The 27,323-nt window shown below is 41.0% G+C and overlaps 1 protein-coding gene across 1 annotated transcript in view; it reads left to right on the top strand.

The window, feature by feature from the left end:
- The window catches only part of ANKDD1B (ankyrin repeat and death domain containing 1B), a 66,014-nt gene extending 39,193 nt beyond the window's left edge, over positions 1–26,821 (top strand). Inside the window, exons 11-16 of the mRNA XM_063453614.1 lie at positions 6,625–6,723; positions 18,968–19,066; positions 21,493–21,588; positions 24,837–25,038; positions 25,139–25,270; positions 26,198–26,821. Of these exons, the coding sequence (XP_063309684.1) occupies positions 6,625–6,723; positions 18,968–19,066; positions 21,493–21,588; positions 24,837–25,038; positions 25,139–25,270; positions 26,198–26,256 (687 nt within the window). The 3' untranslated portion in view covers positions 26,257–26,821. The remainder of the gene's footprint in view (positions 1–6,624; positions 6,724–18,967; positions 19,067–21,492; positions 21,589–24,836; positions 25,039–25,138; positions 25,271–26,197) is intronic.
- Positions 26,822–27,323: the final 502 nt, after the last annotated feature.

Raw genomic sequence — 27,323 nt, 5'->3', positions numbered from 1 at the left:
AACTAACTCGGTTTATTCACAGGCAGCATATTTATACAGTTCCCCATGCAAGGGGTTTCCATACAGTAATTCCAGGGGATTTCTCCCAACATGCACTGTGACTTTCCCAACAGGCATTGCTGCACGAGAAGGATACTCCCACTAAAATGGACGATTAAGTGGATTATCCCCTCGTGCAGCAAAACCGACAATTGACATTAAAATCTATAATTCACACAATATTCGGTACTTCGGAATAACCGAACGTTCAGTAGATAGCTGGGGTCGGAGCGCCCACTTTGTGAGAATAGCGCTCTGATCCCAGCTGAATTGACCGAACGCCGCACATAATACAGTTAAACATTAAAGTGGGTTTAAAAGTACCGAATAAGTACGGGACACATAATGTACCGAACGCGGAACTCCCGAACGCTCTAGAAGTCCAGCGGTGTTCGGATCATTGAGTAGCCGTTTCCAGTTACAGGCTCTCGACGACCGAACACCGCTGCAGAGACAAAGGATCCAAGATGGCCGACCGCCGCATGGTCGGTAGTGGATCGACGGCCACCTCGGAGAGCCCTTAATCACCGATTGCAACAATGTTGCAATCGGTGAATTGGTACCACACGACTTGGGAATGTGTGGTCGACCTGGGGAGCCCGTATTCGTACGGCGAACGGCCAGGATAGCCGTGTTTCGTCGTATGAATGCTTGGCGTGCTGGCAGCATACGGCTGCCAGCATGCGAACGGCCACAATACGGTACATACACAGGTTAAAATACACAGTACATATTCAGCCTACGGACAACCTTGAATAACTACAGTCCAGAAGTGGCTAGTTTTGCCACAATGCTCCCCCAGAACCAAGCCGGCATACACAGTCTGATCCCAACGGATCGGCTTGGGGATGTCCGGGAGAGTACTCACAGATCACTTCTCGAGTTCAGTCTGTCTGGATAACCCGTCAGCGTTACCGTTTTGTTTTCCTGGCCGGTAATGGATAGTAAAGTCAAAGGGCTGCAGCGCCAAGCTCCAGCGCAGCAGCCTGGCATTGTCTCCAGATACACGGTTTAGCCACACTAACGGGTTGTGATCTGTGAGTAAGGAAAAAGGTTGTCCGTACAAATAGGGCTGTAACTTTTTAAGGGCCCACACCACGGCCAGGCATTCTTTCTCGATGGCGGCGTAGCTCACTTCACGAGGCAGCAATTTGCGGCTTAAATATGCTACGGGGTGTTCTCCGCCATCGGCTCCCACTTGGCTCAGTACTGCCCCCAATCCAAACATTGAAGCGTCTGTGTGAACAAGAAATCTTTTAGTTGGATCAGGAGCAGTTAACACAGGAGCATTGGTGAGAGCAGTCTTGAGTTGTTGGAATGCCTGCTCACACTCTGGGGCCCAGACAACCAGTCGGGGAAGGTTCTTTTTCGTCAGGTCGGTTAGGGGTTTGGCGAGGGTGCTATAGTCAGGGACAAATTTTCTGTAATAGCCGGCTGTCCCTAAGAATGCCAGCACCTGGGTCTTAGTCCTGGGGGTAGGCCACTTGGCTACGGCCTCAATCTTTGCTGGCTCGGGTCTCTGCTGCCCACACCCTACACGGTGGCCTAGATACTGTACCTCGGCCATACCTATGTGGCACTTGCTAGGTTTTAGGGTTAACCCAGCCTCCCCAATGCGATCTAGGATCGCCCCTATGTGGTGTATGTGGTCTTCCCAGGTCTGACTAAAAATGGCTATATCATCTAGATAGGCACAGGCATACTCCTGAAAACCATCCAGTAGCCGATCTACCATCCGCTGAAAGGTAGCCGGTGCGTTTTTCATTCCGAAAGGCATGACCTTGAACTGGTACAGGCCAAACGGAGTGACAAACGCCGACTTGGGGATGGCATCATCGGCTAGGGGAATTTGCCAGTATCCCTTACACAAGTCAATGGTAGTGAGATACTGGCCCCGTGCCATCTTGTCTAACAGCTCGTCTATCCGGGGCATCGGGTAGGCGTCAGACACCGTCTTGTCATTTAGCCTCCGGTAGTCAACACAGAATCGGGTGGTGCCATCCTTTTTGGGTACCAGGACTACCGGCGATGCCCAGGGGCTATCGGAGGGTTCGATAACCCCTAGCTGCAACATTTCGTCTAGCTCGGCTTTCATATGGGTACGGACGGATTCTGGAACCCGATATGGAGCCTGGCGCATAGGGAGCTGCCCCGGGGTCTCCACTCGGTGGGTGGCTAGCGGAGTGTATCCAGGTAAATTGGAGAAGGTAGTCCCCTTGGCGACAATCAGCGCCTGTACCTGGGCACGTTCCTGGGAGCTTAGCCGCTCCCCCAGCTGAACTCCCCGGGAGGGCTCTATCTGCTCCTCGGGTTCTAGTAGGTCGGGTAAGGGTAAATTTTCCTGATCCTCTAAGGAGGAGGCACAGATTGCCGTCACATCCTCTATCCTCTCATGGTAGGGCTTGAGCATGTTTACGTGAAGCATGCGTCTCTTCCCTACCCCTGAGCAGGGGCCGATCACATAGGTAGTGTCGCATCGCTGCTCCACTACCTGGTATGGGCCTTGCCAGATGGCCTGCAGCTTATCTGTGCGGACGGGTTTTAAGATCAAAACCTTCTGTCCCACCTGAAAGCTGCGGTCCCTGGCTCCTCTATCGTACCAGCGTCGCTGGCGTTGCTGGGCCGCCTGGAGGTTGGTGTGTACAGCCTGAGTCAGCGCCTCCAGACGGTCCCGGAACTCCAGGACGTATGATACGATAGGGGTTTCATTAGCGGTACTCTCTCCCTCCCAGTGTTCCCTAATCAAGTTCAAGGGTCCTCGCACCCTCCTCCCAAACAGTAGCTCAAACGGGGAGAAGCCTGTCGACTCCTGGGGGACCTCTCTATAGGCAAAGAGTAGGTGAGGCAGAAACCTCTCCCAGTCCTTGTGGGTTTCCCCGAACGTCCGAAGCATCTGCTTCAGCGTCCCGTTGAACCGCTCACATAGTCCATTGGACTGGGGATGGTAGGCGGAATTAACGATTGGCTTAATGCCACACACCTTCCACATATGTTGAGTAACTTCGGCCGTAAATTGGGTACCTCGGTCCGAGATTATCTCTTGGGGAAAACCTACCCGGGAAAATACCTTCATTAAGGCTTCGGCTACGGTCTCAGCGTGAATATTAGAGAGGGCCACGGCTTCGGGGTATCTGGTGGCGTAGTCCACTACCGTTAGGATATACCTTTTGCCAGAGGGGCTGGGTTTTGGCAGGGGACCTACGATATCCACTGCTACTCGGCTGAAGGGTTCGGCTATGATGGGCAGGGGGCATAGTCTGGCTTTGTGGCGATCCCCTCGTTTACCTACCCGCTGGCAGACGTCGCAGGAGGTGCAGTATTGGCGCACGTCCTGAGAGATCCCGGGCCAGAAGAAGGCATGGGTCAAACGGTATCGGGTACGGGTCATCCCTAAGTGTCCTGACAAGGGGATGTCATGAGAAATTCGCAGCAGCTCCTGTCTATACTTCTGGGGTACCACTAGTTGTTTATTAGTTAAGGTGACAGACCCCCCCACATCTTTGGCCGTGACACGGTATAACAGCTCTCTCTCCCAGATGAACCGCTCCCCCTCTAACCCTGCTTGGTCGGTTTGTGCCCGGTCCCTATATACTTGGAGAGTGGGATCGGTCTGGACTTCGGTCGCAAAGGTAGTCGGGGTATCCCAGGCCATGGGGGTCAGTTGGGGAACATGGTCTCTTACCTGAGCCTCAGAGTGCGTTGGTGTAGCCGTGGTGCGAGCCTGTTGCCGGGTGGTTACGGGCAGGGCCTCCTGGTACGGAGTCTGGGGAATAAAAGCGGAAGTCATTTGGCCCAAGTCATTCCCCAGTACAACATCGGCAGGTAAATTCTGCATCAGCCCTACTTCTACGGTCCCCTCTCCCACACCCCAATCCAAATGAACTTTGGCAGTAGGTAGCCGGTATACTGCTCCCCCGGCCACCCGTACTGCCACGGAGCCGCCAGTGTGTGTTGTGCCTGGTACCAAATGTGGTGCAACCAAAGTTAAAGTGGCTCCCGAATCCCGGAGCCCTTGCACCTCCTTTCCCTCCAGGGTCACTAGCTGCCGATGGTGCTGTCGGTTGTCGGTGGCTCGGACTGACATTACTTCGTGCAGCACCCCCAGAGGCTCCTCAATTTGAGCGCTCAGCACGTCTTGGGTGGCGGGTGCTACCTGATAATGGTGCGCAGCAGCCCTGGGTGCCAAATTTTGTCGCACCTGATTCCAAGCTTGCCGGCTCCGGTTTTGGGTGCACTCTCGAGAAATGTGCCCCCACTGCTTGCAGGTGTGACACTGAATGTTAGCCCTGCCGTTGTATCGGGAGGGGGCTGGTGGAGTATTCAGTGCCGGCCTGTGTAGGGGTGCGGTGGGGCCGGTAGGGGTAAAATTATTAGGTGGTCCTGTAATCCGAGGGAGAGCCTTATTTTGGGCCCCGTGATGTCTCCTGGCATCAAAATGTTGATCCGCCAATTTAGCGGCTTCGGGTAGGGTGAGGGGTTTCCGGTCTCTCACCCATTCTTGTGCTTCTGGGGACAAACCATTAAAAAATTGTTCCAGCAGCATTAACTGCCTCAACTCCTCCATGTTAGTGGCGTTGCTGGCCTGTATCCAGCCTAGCGATGCTTGGTCCAGCTTGTGCGCCCATTCTGCATGAGAATCTTTCTCAGGCTTGCGCAAGCCCCGGAATTTCCGCCGGTATGCCTCTGGGGTAATAGCATACCTCTCCAAGATTGCCCTCTTTACTTTAGGGTAATCCTTACTGTCCTCTCGGGGTACAGCACGGTAGGCCTCAGCTGCCCTACCCGATAATTTGCCTGCCAGCAGCGGCACCCATACTGCGGGCTCCAAATCGTGCAGATCGCACAGCCGCTCAAAGTGCTGCAAATACCCATCGATTTCGTCCTTTTCTTCACAAAACGCTTTAAAGGCGTGATGTGGGACTTTGGGCTTTACCTGTCCGTAGGTGGAGGCAGTAACAGACTCTGCCCTAGGCGGGGTTGCTGGTGTGCTGGTCGCCATCAGATAATCCTGTACATCTGATACCATTACGGTCAGTATTTCCAGCGGTACTGGTTGCGGTAAAAACTCCAACCTGGTTCGCAGCTCTTTTTGGAATGGGGTCTCTTCCTTGGCTGGTGGGGGTGTAGCGCTGCGGGCTCGGTCTCCCTCCATCAGTTCAGCTATCAGCACAGCCTTAGACTTGTTGCTGGCTATCTTACCCCTGGCTTCCAGTAGCTCTTTTAAAGTTTGTCGCTTTAGTATGGTATAATCAATCTCCATACGAATTGCCCTTGCTTTCCTTGTTCGGTCGTTCCAGTTTCCACGAACGCTGTTTTTTCGGCTGTAAGGTTCGGATCCCGTCGCTTGCCACCAATTGTAACGGAATGCAATGTATCAGCATACGATATCCGTTGGTACATCTAGGAAATCCACAGTCAGAGTAGAAAGCAAGGCAATATTCCCAATCCTCCCAATAACCGGACGAAACACAGTTTGGGAGTCAACTAACTCGGTTTATTCACAGGCAGCATATTTATACAGTTCCCCATGCAAGGGGTTTCCATACAGTAATTCCAGGGGATTTCTCCCAACATGCACTGTGACTTTCCCAACAGGCATTGCTGCACGAGAAGGATACTCCCACTAAAATGGACGATTAAGTGGATTATCCCCTCGTGCAGCAAAACCGACAATTGACATTAAAATCTATAATTCACACAATATTCGGTACTTCGGAATAACCGAACGTTCAGTAGATAGCTGGGGTCGGAGCGCCCACTTTGTGAGAATAGCGCTCTGATCCCAGCTGAATTGACCGAACGCCGCACATAATACAGTTAAACATTAAAGTGGGTTTAAAAGTACCGAATAAGTACGGGACACATAATGTACCGAACGCGGAACTCCCGAACGCTCTAGAAGTCCAGCGGTGTTCGGATCATTGAGTAGCCGTTTCCAGTTCCAGGCTCTCGACGACCGAACACCGCTGCAGAGACAAAGGATCCAAGATGGCCGACCGCCGCATGGTCGGTAGTGGATCGACGGCCACCTCGGAGAGCCCTTAATCACCGATTGCAACAATGTTGCAATCGGTGAATTGGTACCACACGACTTGGGAATGTGTGGTCGACCTGGGGAGCCCGTATTCGTACGGCGAACGGCCAGGATAGCCGTGTTTCGTCGTATGAATGCTTGGCGTGCTGGCAGCATACGGCTGCCAGCATGCGAACGGCCACAATACGGTACATACACAGGTTAAAATACACAGTACATATTCAGCCTACGGACAACCTTGAATAACTACAGTCCAGAAGTGGCTAGTTTTGCCACAAAATCTTTGTCTTTTGTTAGCTTGAAAATAACAAAATGGAGTCTGCTCTGTTCAGAGTGATTCTGACAATATACATTTTAATTTCTATCATAGCACAAAATGTCTGCCGATATAAATACCCCGACAATGTAGATGAATATTTTTATGCAAGTTGGGAAGGTTTATGAATTTGTATGAGTCGTTAGGAAATTTTGTAGATTATGCAAATGGGAAGAAGATTAAATACTTTCTCAGTCGCTTGATCAGAGCCTTATTTCTGTCTTTTTCCCTTCAGGATAAGAACCCTCCGTTACACCTAGCGATTCTAAAGGATCACATGCCCATAGTGGATGTTCTTCTGGAGAGTGGATATAACTTCAACGCCATCAACAGTGTAAGCACAGACTTTATCATCATTTAACAGTAAATTGGAGAGATGGAATGGTGGGGTATATGAATAACAACAAAAATAACTTATAAATATAATAAGCAAGTAATTATTCATTAACTCTACTAGTCCTGTATTATTTTAGATTTGTGTAACTACGTAGTCTGTATAATTGTATTAAATTACTTAGATTATATGTGAGAGTTGTCAAATACAGACCTTCCAACTGTCCTAATTTTGTCGGGACACTCCTTACTTTAGTGTCCTGGCTCGCTCTCCCAAATTTGTCCCCTGGTGTCTTGTATGTGAGGACACCAACCAGGTAACTGACCTCCAGCAGTAGAGTGCAAGGGATGACTAGAAACGCTCGAGCTGAGTGCAGTGAGACCATGCAGAGAGAGCTACAACAGTGTTCTCTGCATGGTCAGTATCTCATTTATTGCAGCTCAGAGTATTATTACATTATTATTATTACAGCTCATTGTATTAATACAAATTAATATATTATTACAGCACAGAGTATTATTATTTTTTTTTTTATAATTCTTTATTTTATTCGTGCATGGATTGACATTTTGGTCTGTTACGCCACAACAGCGGTATGAGACCAATTTTCAACAGTCGATATTATGGCATTGGAAATACTGTGCACACTTATTTGTTATTTAGGCAAAATATATGTTGAAACGAAATGCAGTGCGTAAAATTGCATAAAGATTAACAAGGCTACATTATGTAGTCTAACCGTGAACATCAAGGAATAGTAATGTAACATTTTAAGGGTAATGCTAGTTGATTAGTATACCTAACACAGCTGTGGTGGTGACAGATGTATGCACTGTGTGTTTATGGTGGGTTATTGGAGGTTAGGTTACTTCAGTGCAGGTGAAGTTGGGTTCCCTTCTGGGCAGGTGTGTTGAGGGTTGTGTGTATGTGAATTGTTGTGTCATCAGCGTGTCTGCATTGTTTGGGGGGGTGCGTGTGGTACCCGCTTGTCGTCAGGTTGAGAATGCCCCAGGGGGCCCTTCATGGTAATGTACATGGAGGTCAGTGTTCCCACGGGGGAAGCCGGGTGAGGGCTAGATATCAGCTCCTGGTTGCTGGGCAGGTAGGCTAGTGCGGAGTGCCCATGCAGCGCCGGAAATGCGAGGGGTTAACTCGGCACTTATAGTGGGTCCTTACGCTAACGTGTGGTGTGTGGTTGTCAGTGGGTAAGGGAGTGCGGCCATCTGCAAAGCGGGGTGTTAGCCCGCCATTGAGCAGCTGTCCTGAGTGAGTTCAATATATGAGGACAATGTCCGGCAAATTGATTTGTTGTCTCAATATTTTCAGGTGCTGGCTGTGTCTTTAGGTGCTCCGGCGTGTCTTCTGGGGATGAATTCTGCAGCTCTGGCCATGCTCCAATTCGGTGGGTTCGCGTGCCTGTCCGTTGGTGTCGGTAGTGCCAGGGAGTCCGCTGGGAGGTTCAGCTGTCTCAGTGTCACCGGCGCCTCCTGCATGCAGCGCACTGTGAGTGTGGTGTCGCCCTTGGAGACCAGTAGGGTATGAGCTGGGCCCCAGCGGTACTTGATGCGTTGTGTACGCAGGAGGGATGTCAGTTGTTGCAGGGACCTCCTCCAGGCCAATGTTGCACCCGAGAGATCAGGGTAAAAAGTGAGAGTCATATCCTCGAAGATATAAGATGGTTGTTCTCTGGTAGCTGCCAGTACTGCTGTTCTGTCCTTGTAGGTCTGGAACTGCAGGACAACATCTCTCGTAGCTGTAGCTGGGGCCCTAGTGGGCTTTGGAACGCGAAATATTCCATCTATTGTCACCGCTTTGGCTGCTCTTGGGGTTAGTAGAGCTGTAAGGAGCCGCCTAGTAACATGGGGTAGTTCAGTGTCATGTATGTTGTCGCTGATGCCCCTGATCTTAAGGTGCTTTAGGCGGCGTTTATCTTCAAGTGCAGCAAATCTTAGGTCATTCTGCCCAGCTAGCTTTTTCAGCTCCTGAACCTCCTGTTGCAGCGTTTTAATTTGGCTGATTTGGGCATTCATGGTGTTTTCCACGGTCCCAATTTGTCCTGTTAAGCCCTGCAATGTGTCCCTGATCGAGGCGACATCCGCCGAAATCTTTTTATGGTGTTCCGCCATAAGATCTCTAATGGCCTCCATGCTCACTGGCGTGGGGGTCATGGCTGGCGGTGGGGGTTGCGTTCGAGCCGGTGATGGCTGAGGTCGGCTCGGGGAGAGTTCCCCCTTTTCCTTCATCTGACGTCTCCTCATAGAAGTTGGAGCACCCGCCGTGCAGAGACGCCATATTGGAGCCTGAGGCGCCGCGGACCTGCCGCCATAGCTCGCCGATATCCATGCCCTTCGTGGACCTTTCAGGTTTGAGCTTCTTGGTTTTTCGCCCCATTTGGGCTCGTTTTTATGCTGAGATCACCCTGGGGTGGATTTGGCCCGTTTAAGAGTGTTGAAAGAGGGTTTTTACCATGTCGCGGCCTGGAGCTCAGCGAGCATACGACCGTTCTCTTCAGTCGTTAGGCACCGCCCCCTCAGCACAGAGTATTATTACATTGTTATTACAGCTCATCGTAGTCCTACAGCAAGATGTTTTACTACAGCTCATTGTATTAATACAGATTAATATATTATTACAGCACAGAGTATTATTACATTGTTATTACAGCTCATCGTATTCCTACAGTTAGGTGTTTTACTACAGCTCATTGTATTAATACAGATTAATATATTATTACAGCACAGAGTATTATTACATTGTTATTACAGCTCATCGTATTCATACAGCTAGGTGTTTTACTACAGCTCATTGTATTAATACAGATTAATATATTATTACAGCACAGAGTATTATTATATTGTTATTACAGCTCATCGTATTCCTACAGCTAGATGTTTTACTACAGCTCATTGTATTAATACAGATGCATATATTATTACAGCACAGAGTATTATTATATTGTTATTACAACTCATCGTATTCCTACAGCTAGGTGTATTACTACAGCTCATTGTATTAATACAGATTAATATATTATTACAGCACAGAGTATTATTACATTGTTATTACAGCTCATCGTATTCCTACAGTTAGGTGTTTTACTACAGCTCATTGTATTAACACAGATTAATATATTATTACAGCACAGAGTATTATTACATTGTTATTACAGCTCATCGTATTCCTACAGTTAGGTGTTTTACTACAGCTCATTGTATTAATACAGATTAATATATTATTATAGCACAGAGTATTATTACATTGTTATTACAGCTCATCATATTCCTACAGCTAGGTGTATTACTACAGCTCATTGTATTAATACAGATTAATATATTATTACAGCACAGAGTATTATTACATTGTTATTACAGCTCATCGTATTCCTACAGCTAGATGTTTTACTACAGCTCATTGTATTAATACAGATTAATATATTATTACAGCACAGAGTATTATTACATTGTTATTACAGCTCATCGTATTCCTACAGCTAGATGTTTTACTACAGCTCATTGTATTAATACAGATTAATATATTATTACAGCACAGAGTATTATTACATTGTTATTACAGCTCATCGTATTCCTACAGCTAGGTGTTCTACTACAGCTCATTGTATTAATACAGATTAATATATTATTACAGCACAGAGTATTATTACATTGTTATTACAGCTCATCGTATTCCTACAGCTAGATGTTTTACTACAGCTCATTGTATTAATACAGATTAATATATTATTACAGCACAGAGTATTATTACATGGTTATTACAGCTCATCGTATTCCTACAGCTAGGTGTTTTACTACAGCTCATTGTATTAATACAGATAATATATTATTACAGCACAGAGTATTATTATATTGTTATTACAGCTCATCGTATTCCTACAGTTAGGTGTTTTACTACAGCTCATTGTATTAATACAGATTAATATATTATTACAGCACAGAGTATTATTACATTGTTATTACAGCTCATCGTATTCCTACAGCTAGATGTTTTACTACAGATCATTGTATTAATACAGATTAATATATTATTACAGCACAGAGTATTATTACATTGTTATTACAGCTCATCGTATTCCTACAGCTAGATGTTTTACTACAGCTCATTGTATTAATACAGATGAATATATTATTACAGCACAGAGTATTATTACATTGTTATTACAGCTCATCGTATTCCTTCAGTTAGGTGTTTTACTACAGCTCATTGTATTAACACAGATTAATATATTATTACAGCACAGAGTATTATTACATTGTTATTACAGCTCATCGTATTCCTACAGCTAGGTGTTTTAATACAGCTCATTGTATTAATACAGATTAATATATTATTACAGCACAGAGTATTATTACATTGTTATTACAACTCATCGTATTCCTACAGCTAGATGTTTTACTACAGCTCATTGTATTAATACAGATTAATATATTATTACAGCACAGAGTATTATTACATTGTTATTACAGCTCATCGTATTCCTACAGCTAGGTGTTTTACTACAGCTCATTGTATTAATACAGATTAATATATTATTACAGCACAGAGTATTATTACATTGTTATTACAGCTCATCGTATTCCTACAGCTAGGTGTATTACTACAGCTCATTGTATTAATACAGATGAATATATTATTACAGCACAGAGTATTATTACATTGTTATTACAGCTCATCGTATTCCTACAGCTAGGTGTTTTACTACAGCTCATTGTATTAATACAGATTAATATATTATTACAGCACAGAGTATTATTACATTGTTATTACAGCTCATCGTATTCCTACAGCTAGGTGTTTTACTACAGCTCATTGTATTAATACAGATGAATATATTATTACAGCACAGAGTATTATTACATTGTTATTACAGCTCATCGTATTCCTACAGCTAGATGTTTTACTACAGCTCATTGTATTAATACAGATTAATATATTATTACAGCACAGAGTATTATTACATTGTTATTACAGCTCATCGTATTCCTACAGCTAGGTGTTTTACTACAGCTCATTGTATTAATACAGATTAATATATTATTACAGCACAGAGTATTATTACATTGTTATTACAGCTCATCGTATTCCTACAGCTAGGTGTATTACTACAGCTCATTGTATTAATACAGATTAATATATTATTACAGCACAGAGTATTATTACGTTGTTATTACAGCTCATCGTATTCCTACAGCTAGGTGTTTTACTACAGCTCATTGTATTAATACAGATTAATATATTATTACAGCACAGAGTATTATTACATTGTTATTACAGCTCATCGTATTCCTACAGCTAGGTGTATTACTACAGCTCATTGTATTAATACAGATTAATATATTATTACAGCACAGAGTATTATTACATTTTTATTACAGCTCATCGTATTCCTACAGCTAGATGTTTTACTACAGCTCATTGTATTAATACAGATTAATATATTATTACAGCACAGAGTATTATTACATTGTTATTACAGCTCATCGTATTCCTACAGCTAGGTGTTTTACTACAGCTCATTGTATTAATACAGATTAATATATTATTACAGCACAGAGTATTATTACATTGTTATTACAGCTCATCGTATTCCTACAGCTAGATGTTTTACTACAGATCATTGTATTAATACAGATTAATATATTATTACAGCACAGAGTATTATTACATTGTTATTACAGCTCATCGTATTCCTACAGCTAGATGTTTTACTACAGCTCATTGTATTAATACAGATGAATATATTATTACAGCACAGAGTATTATTACATTGTTATTACAGCTCATCGTATTCCTTCAGTTAGGTGTTTTACTACAGCTCATTGTATTAACACAGATTAATATATTATTACAGCACAGAGTATTATTACATTGTTATTACAGCTCATCGTATTCCTACAGCTAGGTGTTTTAATACAGCTCATTGTATTAATACAGATTAATATATTATTACAGCACAGAGTATTATTACATTGTTATTACAACTCATCGTATTCCTACAGCTAGATGTTTTACTACAGCTCATTGTATTAATACAGATTAATATATTATTACAGCACAGAGTATTATTACATTGTTATTACAGCTCATCGTATTCCTACAGCTAGGTGTTTTACTACAGCTCATTGTATTAATACAGATTAATATATTATTACAGCACAGAGTATTATTACATTGTTATTACAGCTCATCGTAATCCTACAGCTAGGTGTATTACTAAAGCTCATTGTATTAATACAGTTGAATATATTATTACAGCACAGAGTATTATTACATTGTTATTACAGCTCATCGTATTCCTACAGCTAGGTGTTTTACTACAGCTCATTGTATTAATACAGATTAATATATTATTACAGCACAGAGTATTATTACATTGTTATTACAGCTCATCGTATTCCTACAGCTAGGTGTTTTACTACAGCTCATTGTATTAATACAGATGAATATATTATTACAGCACAGAGTATTATTACATTGTTATTACAGCTCATCGTATTCCTACAGCTAGATGTTTTACTACAGCTCATTGTATTAATACAGATTAATATATTATTACAGCACAGAGTATTATTACATTGTTATTACAGCTCATCGTATTCCTACAGCTAGGTGTTTTACTACAGCTCATTGTATTAATACAGATTAATATATTATTACAGCACAGAGTATTATTACATTGTTATTACAGCTCATCGTATTCCTACAGCTAGGTGTATTACTACAGCTCATTGTATTAATACAGATTAATATATTATTACAGCACAGAGTATTATTACGTTGTTATTACAGCTCATCGTATTCCTACAGCTAGGTGTTTTACTACAGCTCATTGTATTAATACAGATTAATATATTATTACAGCACAGAGTATTATTACATTGTTATTACAGCTCATCGTATTCCTACAGCTAGGTGTATTACTACAGCTCATTGTATTAATACAGATTAATATATTATTACAGCACAGAGTATTATTACATTTTTATTACAGCTCATCGTATTCCTACAGCTAGATGTTTTACTACAGCTCATTGTATTAATACAGATTAATATATTATTACAGCACAGAGTATTATTACATTGTTATTACAGCTCATCGTATTCCTACAGCTAGGTGTTTTACTACAGCTCATTGTATTAATACAGATTAATATATTATTACAGCACAGAGTATTATTACATTGTTATTACAGCTCATCGTATTCCTACAGCTAGATGTTTTACTACAGCTCATTGTATTAATACAGATAAATATATGATTACAGCACAGAGTATTATTACATTGTTATTACAGCTCATCGTATTCCTACAGCTAGGTGTTTTACTACAGCTCATTGTATTAATACAGATTAATATATTAGTACAGCACAGAGTATTATTACATTGTTATTACAGCTCATCGTATTCCTACAGCTAGATGTTTTACTACAGCTCATTGTATTAATACAGATTAATATATTATTACAGCACAGAGTATTATTACATTGTTATTACAGCTCATCGTATTCCTACAGCTAGGTGTTTTACTACAGCTCATTGTATTAATACAGATTAATATATTATTACAGCACAGAGTATTATTACATTGTTATTACAGCTCATCGTAGTCCTACAGCAAGATGTTTTACTACAGCTCATTGTATTAATACAGATTAATATATTATTACAGCACAGAGTATTATTACATTGTTATTACAGCTCATCGTATTCCTACAGCTAGATGTTTTACTACAGCTCATTGTATTAATACAGATTAATATATTATTACAGCACAGAGTATTATTACATTGTTATTACAGCTCATCGTATTCCTACAGTTAGGTGTTTTACTACAGCTCATTGTATTAATACAGATTAATATATTATTACAGCACAGAGTATTATTATATTGTTATTACAGCTCATCGTATTCCTACAGTTAGGTGTTTTACTACAGCTCATTGTATTAACACAGATTAATATATTATTACAGCACAGAGTATTATTACATTGTTATTACAGCTCATCGTATTCCTACAGCTAGGTGTTTTACTACAGCTCATTGTATTAATACAGATTAATATATTATTACAGCACAGAGTATTATTACATTGTTATTACAGCTCATCGTATTCCTACAGCTAGGTGTTTTACTACAGCTCATTGTATTAATACAGATGAATATATTATTACAGCACAGAGTATTATTACATTGTTATTACAGCTCATCGTATTCCTACAGCTAGATGTTTTACTACAGCTCATTGTATTAATACAGATTAATATATTATTACAGCACAGAGTATTATTACATTGTTATTACAGCTCATCGTATTCCTACAGCTAGGTGTTTTACTACAGCTCATTGTATTAATACAGATTAATATATTATTACAGCACAGAGTATTATTACATTGTTATTACAGCTCATCGTATTCCTACAGCTAGGTGTATTACTACAGCTCATTGTATTAATACAGATTAATATATTATTACAGCACAGAGTATTATTACGTTGTTATTACAGCTCATCGTATTCCTACAGCTAGGTGTTTTACTACAGCTCATTGTATTAATACAGATTAATATATTATTACAGCACAGAGTATTATTACATTGTTATTACAGCTCATCGTATTCCTACAGCTAGGTGTATTACTACAGCTCATTGTATTAATACAGATTAATATATTATTACAGCACAGAGTATTATTACATTTTTATTACAGCTCATCGTATTCCTACAGCTAGATGTTTTACTACAGCTCATTGTATTAATACAGATTAATATATTATTACAGCACAGAGTATTATTACATTGTTATTACAGCTCATCGTATTCCTACAGCTAGGTGTTTTACTACAGCTCATTGTATTAATACAGATTAATATATTATTACAGCACAGAGTATTATTACATTGTTATTACAGCTCATCGTATTCCTACAGCTAGATGTTTTACTACAGCTCATTGTATTAATACAGATAAATATATGATTACAGCACAGAGTATTATTACATTGTTATTACAGCTCATCGTATTCCTACAGCTAGGTGTTTTACTACAGCTCATTGTATTAATACAGATTAATATATTAGTACAGCACAGAGTATTATTACATTGTTATTACAGCTCATCGTATTCCTACAGCTAGATGTTTTACTACAGCTCATTGTATTAATACAGATTAATATATTATTACAGCACAGAGTATTATTACATTGTTATTACAGCTCATCGTATTCCTACAGCTAGGTGTTTTACTACAGCTCATTGTATTAATACAGATTAATATATTATTACAGCACAGAGTATTATTACATTGTTATTACAGCTCATCGTAGTCCTACAGCAAGATGTTTTACTACAGCTCATTGTATTAATACAGATTAATATATTATTACAGCACAGAGTATTATTACATTGTTATTACAGCTCATCGTATTCCTACAGCTAGGTGTTTTACTACAGCTCATTGTATTAATACAGATTAATATATTATTACAGCACAGAGTATTATTACATTGTTATTACAGCTCATCGTATTCCTACAGTTAGGTGTTTTACTACAGCTCATTGTATTAATACAGATTAATATATTATTACAGCACAGAGTATTATTACATTGTTATTACAGCTCATCGTATTCCTACAGCTAGGTGTTTTACTACAGCTCATTGTATTAATACAGATTAATATATTATTACAGCACAGAGTATTATTACATTGTTATTACAGCTCATCGTAGTCCTACAGCAAGATGTTTTACTACAGCTCATTGTATTAATACAGATTAATATATTATTACAGCAGAGTATTATTACATTGTTATTACAGCTCATCGTATTCCTACAGCTAGGTGTTTTACTACAGCTCATTGTATTAATACAGATTAATATATTATTACAGCACAGAGCATTATTACATTGTTATTACAGCTCATCGTATTCCTACAGCTAGATGTTTTACTACAGCTCATTGTATTAATACAGATTAATATATTATTACAGCACAGAGTATTATTACATTATTATTACAGCTCATCGTATTCCTACAGTTAGGTGTTTTACTACAGCTCATTGTATTAATACAGATTAATATATTATTACAGCACAGAGTATTATTATATTGTTATTACAGCTCATCGTATTCCTACAGTTAGGTGTTTTACTACAGCTCATTGTATTAACACAGATTAATATATTATTACAGCACAGAGTATTATTACATTGTTATTACAGCTCATCGTATTCCTACAGCTAGATGTTTTACTACAGCTCATTGTATTAACACAGATTAATATATTATTACAGCACAGAGTATTATTACATTGTTATTACAGCTCATCATATTCCTACAGCTAGGTGTATTACTACAGCTCATTGTATTAACACAGATTAATATATTATTACAGCACAGAGTATTATTACATTGTTATTACAGCTTATCATATTCCTACAGCTAGGTGTATTACTACAGCTCATTGTATTAATACAGATTAATATATTATTAGATTATCACAGCTTATTGTATTATTACAGCTTAGTGTAGTGGTTATGTTGCCTCTGCGTGCTGTCCCCCTCCCCCCCCCCCCCCCCCCCATTGAGGAGCATTATGACACAATATGGAGTTCTGCAAGGCGCCTAGCGACAGCACGCTCTTTGGCTAAATTTATAATGTAGAAATAACAATCGATTTCAGGACCCCAACCGGCTGGGAGTAAAAAAAATTTTTACGTATCTTTTCTCCATTGGAGCGCCAGTCTCTGCAGGGAAGCATCGCCACCTAGGCTGAGATCAAAGGAAAGCATTGGGAGACTAGTGAGCATGTGCAGCAAAACACCACACTGCGCCAATCTGATCTCTCTGAGTGATTTACTCTGCTATATCATTGGACGCACCTCTAGTAGATGTCTTGGTGACAGTCATTAGAGGCATTTAAAGCTGCAATTAAAACAATGACGTTCTGCAGGATTAAACGGGGGTGGAGGGGTGGGGGTATGGCACCCACACCACTTGATTGAGATGAAGTGGTTTGAGTGCCTATAGTGTCCCTTTAAGAATATGTATTTCCATCCTTGATAGCAGTGATAGGCTGAAAGCTGATGGGTTGGATTAGCTGAGAGTGGGTTAGCCGATCAGACTGCATGACATTTACATTGATATTGCAGTATAGCACAGTGAATGGTATTTTAATTGCATTATATACAAACTGTGAAGTGTTAGTATGATGGGGGATACGATCAACCCTCTTTAAAGATTAACAGCCAAAATGGAAGGAAGCTGAAATCAAAGACCAGTTTGAAATGTAAAAACAAACTGAGAAAGTAAGCGGCTGTCACGGAGTAATACCCCAACACGCAGAGTTTAGGATAGCAAGGGACAAGACTAGGAAATAGCATATTACCGGGCCTTAGAATGGGCGGACTAAACGTTAGACAGAGAAAAGGCGTAATCAGAGACGAGCCGAGGTCAAGGTAACGGAGAGACAGCGAAAACGAGAACTAGCCAAAGTCAGGTACACAGTAATCAGTCAGACGGGCAAACAAGACAGGAAAGGCTTAAAGATAAATTCAGAGTCAGATACAAAGCCAAGGTCAATATCAGAATAAACGCAATAGATCAAGGAACGCACTAAAGGGTACTGAAACAGAAACCACGATAGGGCTAGGAAAGTTTAAATATCCTTAACTAACATTTGATTGGCCCGCGTCATGCCCACACCCCAAAACGTGTGTGTGTGGGGGCGTCGGAATGATGATGGCCAATGGGAGCCTGAATCTACTTTTGGCTCCCACTGCCCCTTTAAGAGCGTGCTCATGACGCGAGCCGCGCTCCTAGTGCTGAGGACCCCAGCCGGCCTTCCGGATAAGGTAAGTACCGCCGCAGTGGTGCTATGTAAGCATCACCCTTGTTATTGTTACAGTTACAGGATGTTCCATTGATTGTAAGTAACATTGATAGTCATCCCAGGCAGCCCTAGGCAGAACGATAACATGTAACACAGACATGATGAAAGTACTTTGTGGGTTGGGTTTGTGTGGAATAGAGGCGGAGGATCCCTGGAAACCAATCGACATTAGGCGAAACAAGGCCATGGTTTATAGAAATGGGTGAGGCCTTCTAAAGTGGGTGGAGCCTTTCCTTTTTTACTTTGATGTGTCCCTAAAGAAAGGAGGGTCTATTAGTGCTGAAAAAATGACTGGAGGGATAATATACTTGATTGTGTTTCACTTGTATTTTAATACAGAGACAGCAAACTGCTCTACATCTCGTTGCTGAAAACAATAACATAGATCTGGTGGAAAAACTTCTCAAGATAGGATGCGACCTCACGATTGTAGACAAGGTAACATCCTAACATACATCATAACACAACAGCAGTCAGGACATGTAGGGTCACAATAAATTATTTTCTAGTAAACCAAGCTGATTTCCTGAGACAGAATTTTATGGTGAATTAATAAAAAGTTGAGTGATGGAAAAATTGAAAATGAATGACACACACTGAGCCAAAAGACCCAGATTTTAAATATTTTTGTATTTCTACTTTGCATGAGTTGGTGAAATGGCTTTGAGATGTTTGTTAGATTGGCTGAGTCTGCAGAGTGTTCGGTTCCAGATTCCATGATCCATGAACCACGATCGGTTCCAGATTCCATGATCCATGAACCATGATCGGTTCCAGATTCCATGATCCATGAACCATGATCGGTTCCAGCTTCCATGATCCATGAACTATGATCGGTTCCAGATTCCATTTTCCATGAACCATGATCAGTTCCAGATTCCATGATCCATGATCGTTTCCAGATTCCATGATCCATGAACCACGATCGGTTCCAGATTCCATGATCCATGAACCACGATCGGTTCCAGATTCCATGAACCATGATCGGTTCCAGATTCCATGATCCATGAACCATGATCGGTTCCAGATTCCATGATCCATGAACCATGATCGGTTCCAGATTCCATGATCCATGAACCATAATAGGTTCCAGATTCCATGATCCATGAACCACGTTCGGTTCCAGATTCCATGATCCATGATCGGTTCTAGATTCCATGATCCATGAACCATGATCTGTTCCAGATTCCATGATAAATGAAGCATGATCGGCTCCAGATTCTATTTTCAGATTTTATTCACTAAACTATTTATAAAAGTACGGTATTTGACCTTTGGCCATTTGACCTAAAATGTGACATTCTCTCCTCAACTCTCTAAATTTTCTCTTACGTTAACACATGCTTTACTTCTGCCTCTCCAAATGAGAGGTTAGATAGTACGCTGTGTTTAAAGGTGACACATCCTGAAAGCACGTAGTCTGCCCACCACAGAAAGGAGTATGAGCACAAATGGTGGTAAATTAGGAACAATATTTATATATACTATACAATACAAAATAAAATATACTAAATTATATAATATACCACGCCAGGGTTTCAAATTTAAAGTCCTATGTTTCTAGCCAGGCCTTAAAAGTTACTCACCGCTAAAAGCCATATACAATACTAAACATTATATTATATAAAACAATACACTATTAAATACAATTTAAAGAAACCAAACCAATAAAACCGAATGTGCCGTCACTGAATGTGTGTCGCCGTTGTGCAAACTTATGGTATTGTTGTATACTGTGGTAAACTTCACTTTATCTTGTTTAGTAGACACAGTGTGATATAATGTAAAACATATAAAGCTGCTGGAGCATTGGTACTTGTCTTATCACAGGCTAAACAAGCTTCCAAAACCATGGTAATTTAAATTATCATTTATCAGATTTATTATCATTAAGGTACTTAGTTACTGTAAAACAAAGCTATTTAAAGATTAAATCTATTTTGTCTGGGACAGTCTGGAACACCCAAGATCAATGGAAAACAATTACAATTCATTCCCAGTAAATACGTAGATGTTATTGAGTAACTAAAAAAAACAATCCATCGTCTAGAAAATCTAATTATCAAAGTACATTTTGCAAAGACCCCCAATGGTGATTTTGCCTCTTGCTGTGAGGTGGTCCAGGGATAGGTAATTTTTACTCACCTAAAGCTGTCCCTCACTGTTTCAATGACACCTTTTCCATCTAAATTTTGGTGAATGTTTGGCAATTTTTTGGCCCAATTTATTACATTTGTAGGATTATTCATTGGTTGCTTTTATTTTGCACTCTAAGCATCATTTTTGAGTATGCTCCATTTTTTTCCCTACAGAAAAGTGGCAGAAATTTTCTGCCCGTATACATTTGTCAGTTAAATGAAATGGAAGCTTCTGAGGAAACTGGCGGAAGAAATCTATCACTTTTTAGATCACTTTAATAAAATAAAGACGGACATTAACCAGAATAATTTGATAGAGGTCTCCCAATGTTCCTGATTCTCCGCCTTTGACTATGCTGAGTGAAGGCTGGAAAGGGCAGAGCTTATAACCATGATTCATGTAAAGTCATCATAAGATGGTCGGTCAATGGTCGGACTTATATATTTAATTTTATTTTCAGAATACAAGTAGCTAAGTAAACACAATACTAAAAATCCTGTAAACTGACTTTAAATTCTGAATTTCAAAGGCTGAAATAGATGCTTTCAGCCTAAATTACTGAGTAACTATGTACAGGCAATCAGTCAACACGGAACAAGATCAGCAGTCAGACAATAACATATAATGGACTTAATAACAGTAAAAAGGTTAAGAAATAAAACTGTTATACATGTATGTTATATATATATATATATTCAGAATGTAATACCTAATTTATCCCACAGCAAGGAAAAACAGCACTTGGAGTGGCAGCAAGAAGCAACCATACTCTCACTGTTGATATGATCATTAAAGCAGAGAGATACTACATGTGGAAACAGGTAACAGATTCACAGATTGTTCCAGAATATGAATAATCAGAAATATAATGAAGAATCAGCACATAGAATATCTACGACATATTTATAAACCATGATAAACCAAGAGAAACAGAGCGTGGAGTCTTATCCACTAAGCTATGAGACAGCGTTTATAGTGCTAGGAACCTTCTGTATGGTTTTAGAGACCTTCCTTATAGTGAGACCTTCCTTATAGTGAGACCTTCCTTATAGTGAGACCTTCTTTACAGTGAGACCTTCCTTATAGTGAGACCTTCTTTACAGTGAGACCTTCCTTATAGTGATGGAGACATTCCTTATAGTGAGACCTTCTTTATAGTGAGACCTTCTTTATAGTGATGGAGACCTTCTTTATAGTGAGACCTTCTTTATAGTGATGGAGACCTTCTTTATAGTGATACATCTTTATAGTGATGGAGACTTTCTTTATAGTGAGACCTAATTTATAGTGATACATATTTATAGTGATGGATACCTTCTTTATAGTGATACATCTTTATAGTGAGACCTTCTTTATAGTGATACAGGAGGCAGGCAGCATTCAGCGGCGGCGAGGGAGCACTTTCTCCTCCCTCGCGCACCCTATGTGATGCTGGGAGCCAGAATATGATGTCATTTCGGCCCTGGCATACTAAACAGCGTGCAGGAGGAGAAAGAAACTGTCACAGCACAGCCCAATGGAGAGGACCCAGACCAGCTCTCCCAAATGTAGGGAGGCTGGATGGGCCTCAAAAAAGTAAAATTAATTTGTGAGAGTGTGCAAGAATGTGTGAGTGTGTGTGTTTCTGTCAGTGTATGTGTGTCAGTGTGTCTTTGTGTCTGTCTGTCAGTTTGTGTGTGTGTGTGTCTGTCAGTGAGTGTGTGTCTGTCAGTGTGTGTTTGTCAGTGAGTATGTGTCTGTCAGTGAGTGTGTATCTGTCAGTGTGTGTGTCTGTCACACACGTGGGTGGGAAAGACACATGGAGGGAGTGGAGGAGACACATGGAGGGTTTTGGGGTGGCAAACGCACATGGGGAGGTGGTAGAGACACATGGAGGGACTGGGAGCTGGAGGGTTGGGGAGACACATGGAGGGTTTGGGGGGGAAATGAGACATGTGGATGGGTTGGGGGGAGAATGAGACATGTGAAGGAATTGGGGGGGGGAATGAGACTGTCCGGGGTAATGAGATGGTGGAGGGACAGGAGGTGGGGATGAGACACGTGGAGGGAATGGCGGGGGGAAGAATGAGACACATGGAGTGGCTGGGGGGATGAGACACATGTGGGGGGCCCCAGGGCAATTTTCTCACCGGGGCCCAGTGGGTTCTAGTTACGTCTCTGGCCAAGCTCCTATCTAATGGAGAGGCTCCATTATCCACTAAGCCTTTAAGGCTTTCATTTCAACTCAAACCAACAGAAAAATAAAGCGATGAAAACAACGTGTAAACGATAAACTTATGCAGCCCACAGCCACTCGAAATAGTATCCGCTTGCTCCTTAGTCAAGTCCCCATTTGCATCGTCGGTTGTGAACGTGGGACGAAGGGGACCACGGTGGTTGGGTCCCAGCTGTGAGTGTCGTTTGGGCCTCCTGCTACCCTGTCTGGTGCAGGTAGTCCCAGTGCCCGAAACAGAGGAGAGACTCCAGACAGTTCCATCCTGGTCCACCACCAGAGGTCTCGGCGTTCAATAGAGGAGAGACTCCAGACAGTTCCATCCTCATCTACCACCAGAGATCTCGGCATTGCCCTACGCTAAGTGATACCGGCTGCTCTCAGTTGAGTTGTGAAAGAGTGGAGTGATTGCCTCCATTACAGGGTGGACCTTGAGAGATCTTGATAGAATGTCAGTTTAGTGTCCTCAAACAGGTAGGGCATCTTATTCCGCAGAGATGTGAGGAGTCTTTTTGCCCTGCGTGAGGGAGCACTGGACTAGGATATCGCTCACACCTGTCACAGGGGCTCTTGGGGATTTAGGTAGGTGAAATACAGTATCAAACATACATTTTTTTTGGCCTGTGTCGATGGTAAAAATTATACAACCATGCGCCTCAGGTAATGTGCCTTTTGCACAGATTTAAGGGAATCTCTCATTGTTATTATTATATTATTTATATAGTGCCATCAGATTCCGTAGCGCTGGACAATGTTCTGCATTTCTTGTTTCCCATCGAGTGGCCCTGACCAAAGGCGTAACTAGAAACTACCGGGCCGGGGTGCTAAAATTGCCCTGGGCCCCCCCATGTGTGTCCCCGCCAGCCTCTCCATGTTTCTCATCCCCCCCCCCCAATTCCTCCACGTCTCATTCTCCCCTTAGCCCCTCCACATGTCCCCAGCAGCTCAGACAGTCCGAGTGAGGGGAGATGGTAGGCCACAGGCCCCTTCCTCTGTCTTTTCAGCCCGGATTTGTGGAATAAAGGCACGAACCAGTGTTTAGAACTGCACCGAGCAATCCCTCTGGTATTGGCAGTCAGATGGGTAACTTAACTCAGGATATTTAGGCTGATTAGGCTGAGCCCTGGTGGAGGTGGGGGAAATGGTGTCCGCTCCATTTTGAGGTTAAGCCCCGTCCCGAGAACTATAGGCAAGTTTATATCTACAAATCATTACTTTTTTTTTAGATTTGCTGAGGCCAAATTATTTTAAATACATTAAACATATGGACATACACACAGGGTTGCAGTTTGTGTGACTGAGGAGTTAAAACAATGTGTGCATAGTTTGTGAGAGCACTGTATGTGGACAATGTGGGTGAGAGCACTGTGTGTGTCTGTGTGATCAATATGTATAAGAGCAGTGTGTGTGCATATATATATTAGTGTGAGAACACTGTGTGTGTGTTTGATGTGAGCGGTGTCTATAAGGGCACAGTGTGTATCATGTATATTTGTCTGAACAGTGTGTAAAAGCAATATGTGTGTGTAAACTGTGTATGGGGAAACGAATCACGTGTAGGCATTAGGACGACCAGTTACGAGCCCAGGCGGAATTCCTAATTCAGATACTCTTCAGATTCTGTTGTGTTAGAAATGTATTTACTATGCTATGAATTTTGGGCAGGTAAGAAGTGATTTTTTTTTATTTTTTTTTTTTTTAAATTTAGGCCAAAGTTAACTGAAGTTAAAGTGTAAAAATTCTCCACTTGGCTATTTTGGTCAACATGTAACAGATATGGTTTTCATTTCAAATATTATTCATTATTTGGGGATTAAACCTATCGTCATAGACTGCTGACACAATTCGGTTTTACAGGGCCTTAAAGAAAATATCCAAGAGGTACATCAAGATTCTTCTATAAACTTCAAACAAGATCACAGTTTGAAAACCAGTCAGATCAGAGATGCTTTGTGGAGTTTGGCATATAATGAATTCAAGCCACCCGAGTGGAAAAAGTTGGCTCAATTATGGGAATTCTCAGAGCCACAGATTAAAGCCATCGAAGAGCAATGGACAGGTAACAGGATTAGAATTACTTGATTTCCAAAATAAATCCCAATTTGAGTACAAAAAAATTAGAAAATGTCAGGTCACAATCTTTTATTTGTTTATTACAGGGCAAGCAAGTTATAGAGAACACGGTCACCGGATGTTGTTGATTTGGTTGCATGGCGTCTTACTGACAGAACGGCATCCGGTTAAATCCTTATATGAAGATCTGGTGCAGTTAGGACACCATAAACTAGCTGGTAATCTACGTGTTTGGTTGCTAAGTGAAATTGTAACTTTGTGTGAGTTACAGTAGCTTTACTAGAGAGAATCAATCAGCTTCAGTAAAGTCCCATAATTATGACATTTCGCTCAGATTTCGTAGCGTAGACTAACTCTGCCTTCTCTTAGACACTCATTATGCATTATAAACATGCCATCAACCCTTGCAGGTAAAAAAATGTCAAATGACACGAGGGACATTAAAAATTAAAAGTGTGATGAATGATTCTTATAGTTATTACAAAACATTTTAAACTTTCACTTCGTACGTCACTAAGTTTGGCAAAATTAAAAAAAGAGGACACATTTTTCACACATAAAGTACTTGGCCTGGATTGTCCCTTTAAGCGTATACCCTATAATTCTTTATGAGCAATTTAATGCATGGGATTGTGTGACGATTAGCTTTGGTGTGTGCATAAATGCATTCTAAGCTCAGGAAAATGATGTCGACTATGGATTTACCATATGATAATCATCAAATATAAAGTCTAGTGGGTGGGCAGCCAGTAACCAGAGCCCTCAAAAGCCAAATATCTCCAACAAAGTACCTACTAAAATAACACTTCTCCAAATCACATATCTCCCACAATTACCCGCACAAAACAAGAAACATAACAAAACACACAAACATGGTTTCAGATAACCACATTAATTTTTTTTTTTTTACTAGGAAGTCCCCATAACCCCTGTTTAACCAGACAGGTTAAGAGACAGGCTTCACAAACAGCGCAATACCGACATTGCTATTTACACATATAACACTGCAAAATGGTTCGCAAAAAAAGAAAAGGTTCTGGAAGCAAGATGATCTTCTGAAATGAATGATATGTTGCAGTACATAGTTGGACTTCTAGGTTTCCTTAATTATGCACATTCTGAAAACATTTTTTTTCTCCTCCTAGAAAACTTCAGAATACAGAGCACAAATGGTATAAATTCTAAGAAATGCCTGATTTCCTGAGGCCAATGGAATGAAATGATGAGAATAATAGCCCAGGGTGTTCTGAGCACCTCCACTGCCATGATGTCAATTTAAAGACTTTAACCGGCTACCATTCAAAACGCTGGACAATTCTGTGTCTAGCCAATGTATATTTAAACAGGATTTCAGGAAATATGGTTATAGACTGAGCCCAACAAGTTACAGCACGGAAGTTCACCCAGTGATTACATTGTTCAGATCTTCCATTGTCCCTGTACACATCTCTCTCGTATGCACTCAGGTGTACACAAAGACTAGAAAAGAGACTTTGTAGCTTCATACAAGTAGATGTCTGACAGTCTCCTATTGAGGGATTTGCTTTTACAGGAATGGTTGTTGCAGTTCATCAATATGTATTTCACCTCCAAACTCACTCATACAGAGAACATTGGCCCATCTCATGCTTGTCCGGATGGATTACCAGTGGTTTAGGAATGGCTGATTACTGAAAGTTGAGTAATGTGAATATCAGTATAATGTAAACTGGACTATCTGTGGTCTTTCAGCTTATCGGAGAACTGCTGAACACCAAACTATACATAAAACAAGATCAGAACAGGTTGCTAACTGTATCATTGTTTAAACTGTGTTACTTTTATAAAAGGACCTTCAACGTGTACCTGTAGGGATACAATGTAAGAAACTCTACAATGGTTTGGAGACTAGTGAGTGATTATCCACTAATGTAATGTAATTATTCACTATGAGATTCATGTTCTGGCTATGAGTCAGGAATGGACCTCCATTCTCCAATCTCCAAAAAAAGAAATATCAATTCTGAAGCCCTTATCCCATTTACAAACCTTAATGACAGCCTCTACTAAAACGATCTGGCAACGTTTCATCCTTTTACGGTTATGATACAGACTGCCAAGGACTGAAAAGCTGACAGGTGACCTTGTGACGACTACATTACATTGTTTCTTATTCCAGCTATGTAATTACAGTTTGCAGCGTTGTAGGGAGATTAAGGCTATTTATGTACATTTTAACATACATATACCTCATTATTGTCATAGTCTACCCTCTCTAAGAGATTAAAGCAA

This window comes from Pelobates fuscus, chromosome 5, assembly GCF_036172605.1.
Source record: "Pelobates fuscus isolate aPelFus1 chromosome 5, aPelFus1.pri, whole genome shotgun sequence".
Lineage (NCBI taxonomy): Eukaryota > Metazoa > Chordata > Amphibia > Anura > Pelobatidae > Pelobates > Pelobates fuscus.
Note: the sequence above shows the minus strand (reverse complement) of the source record. Positions and strands in the feature narration are given on the sequence as shown.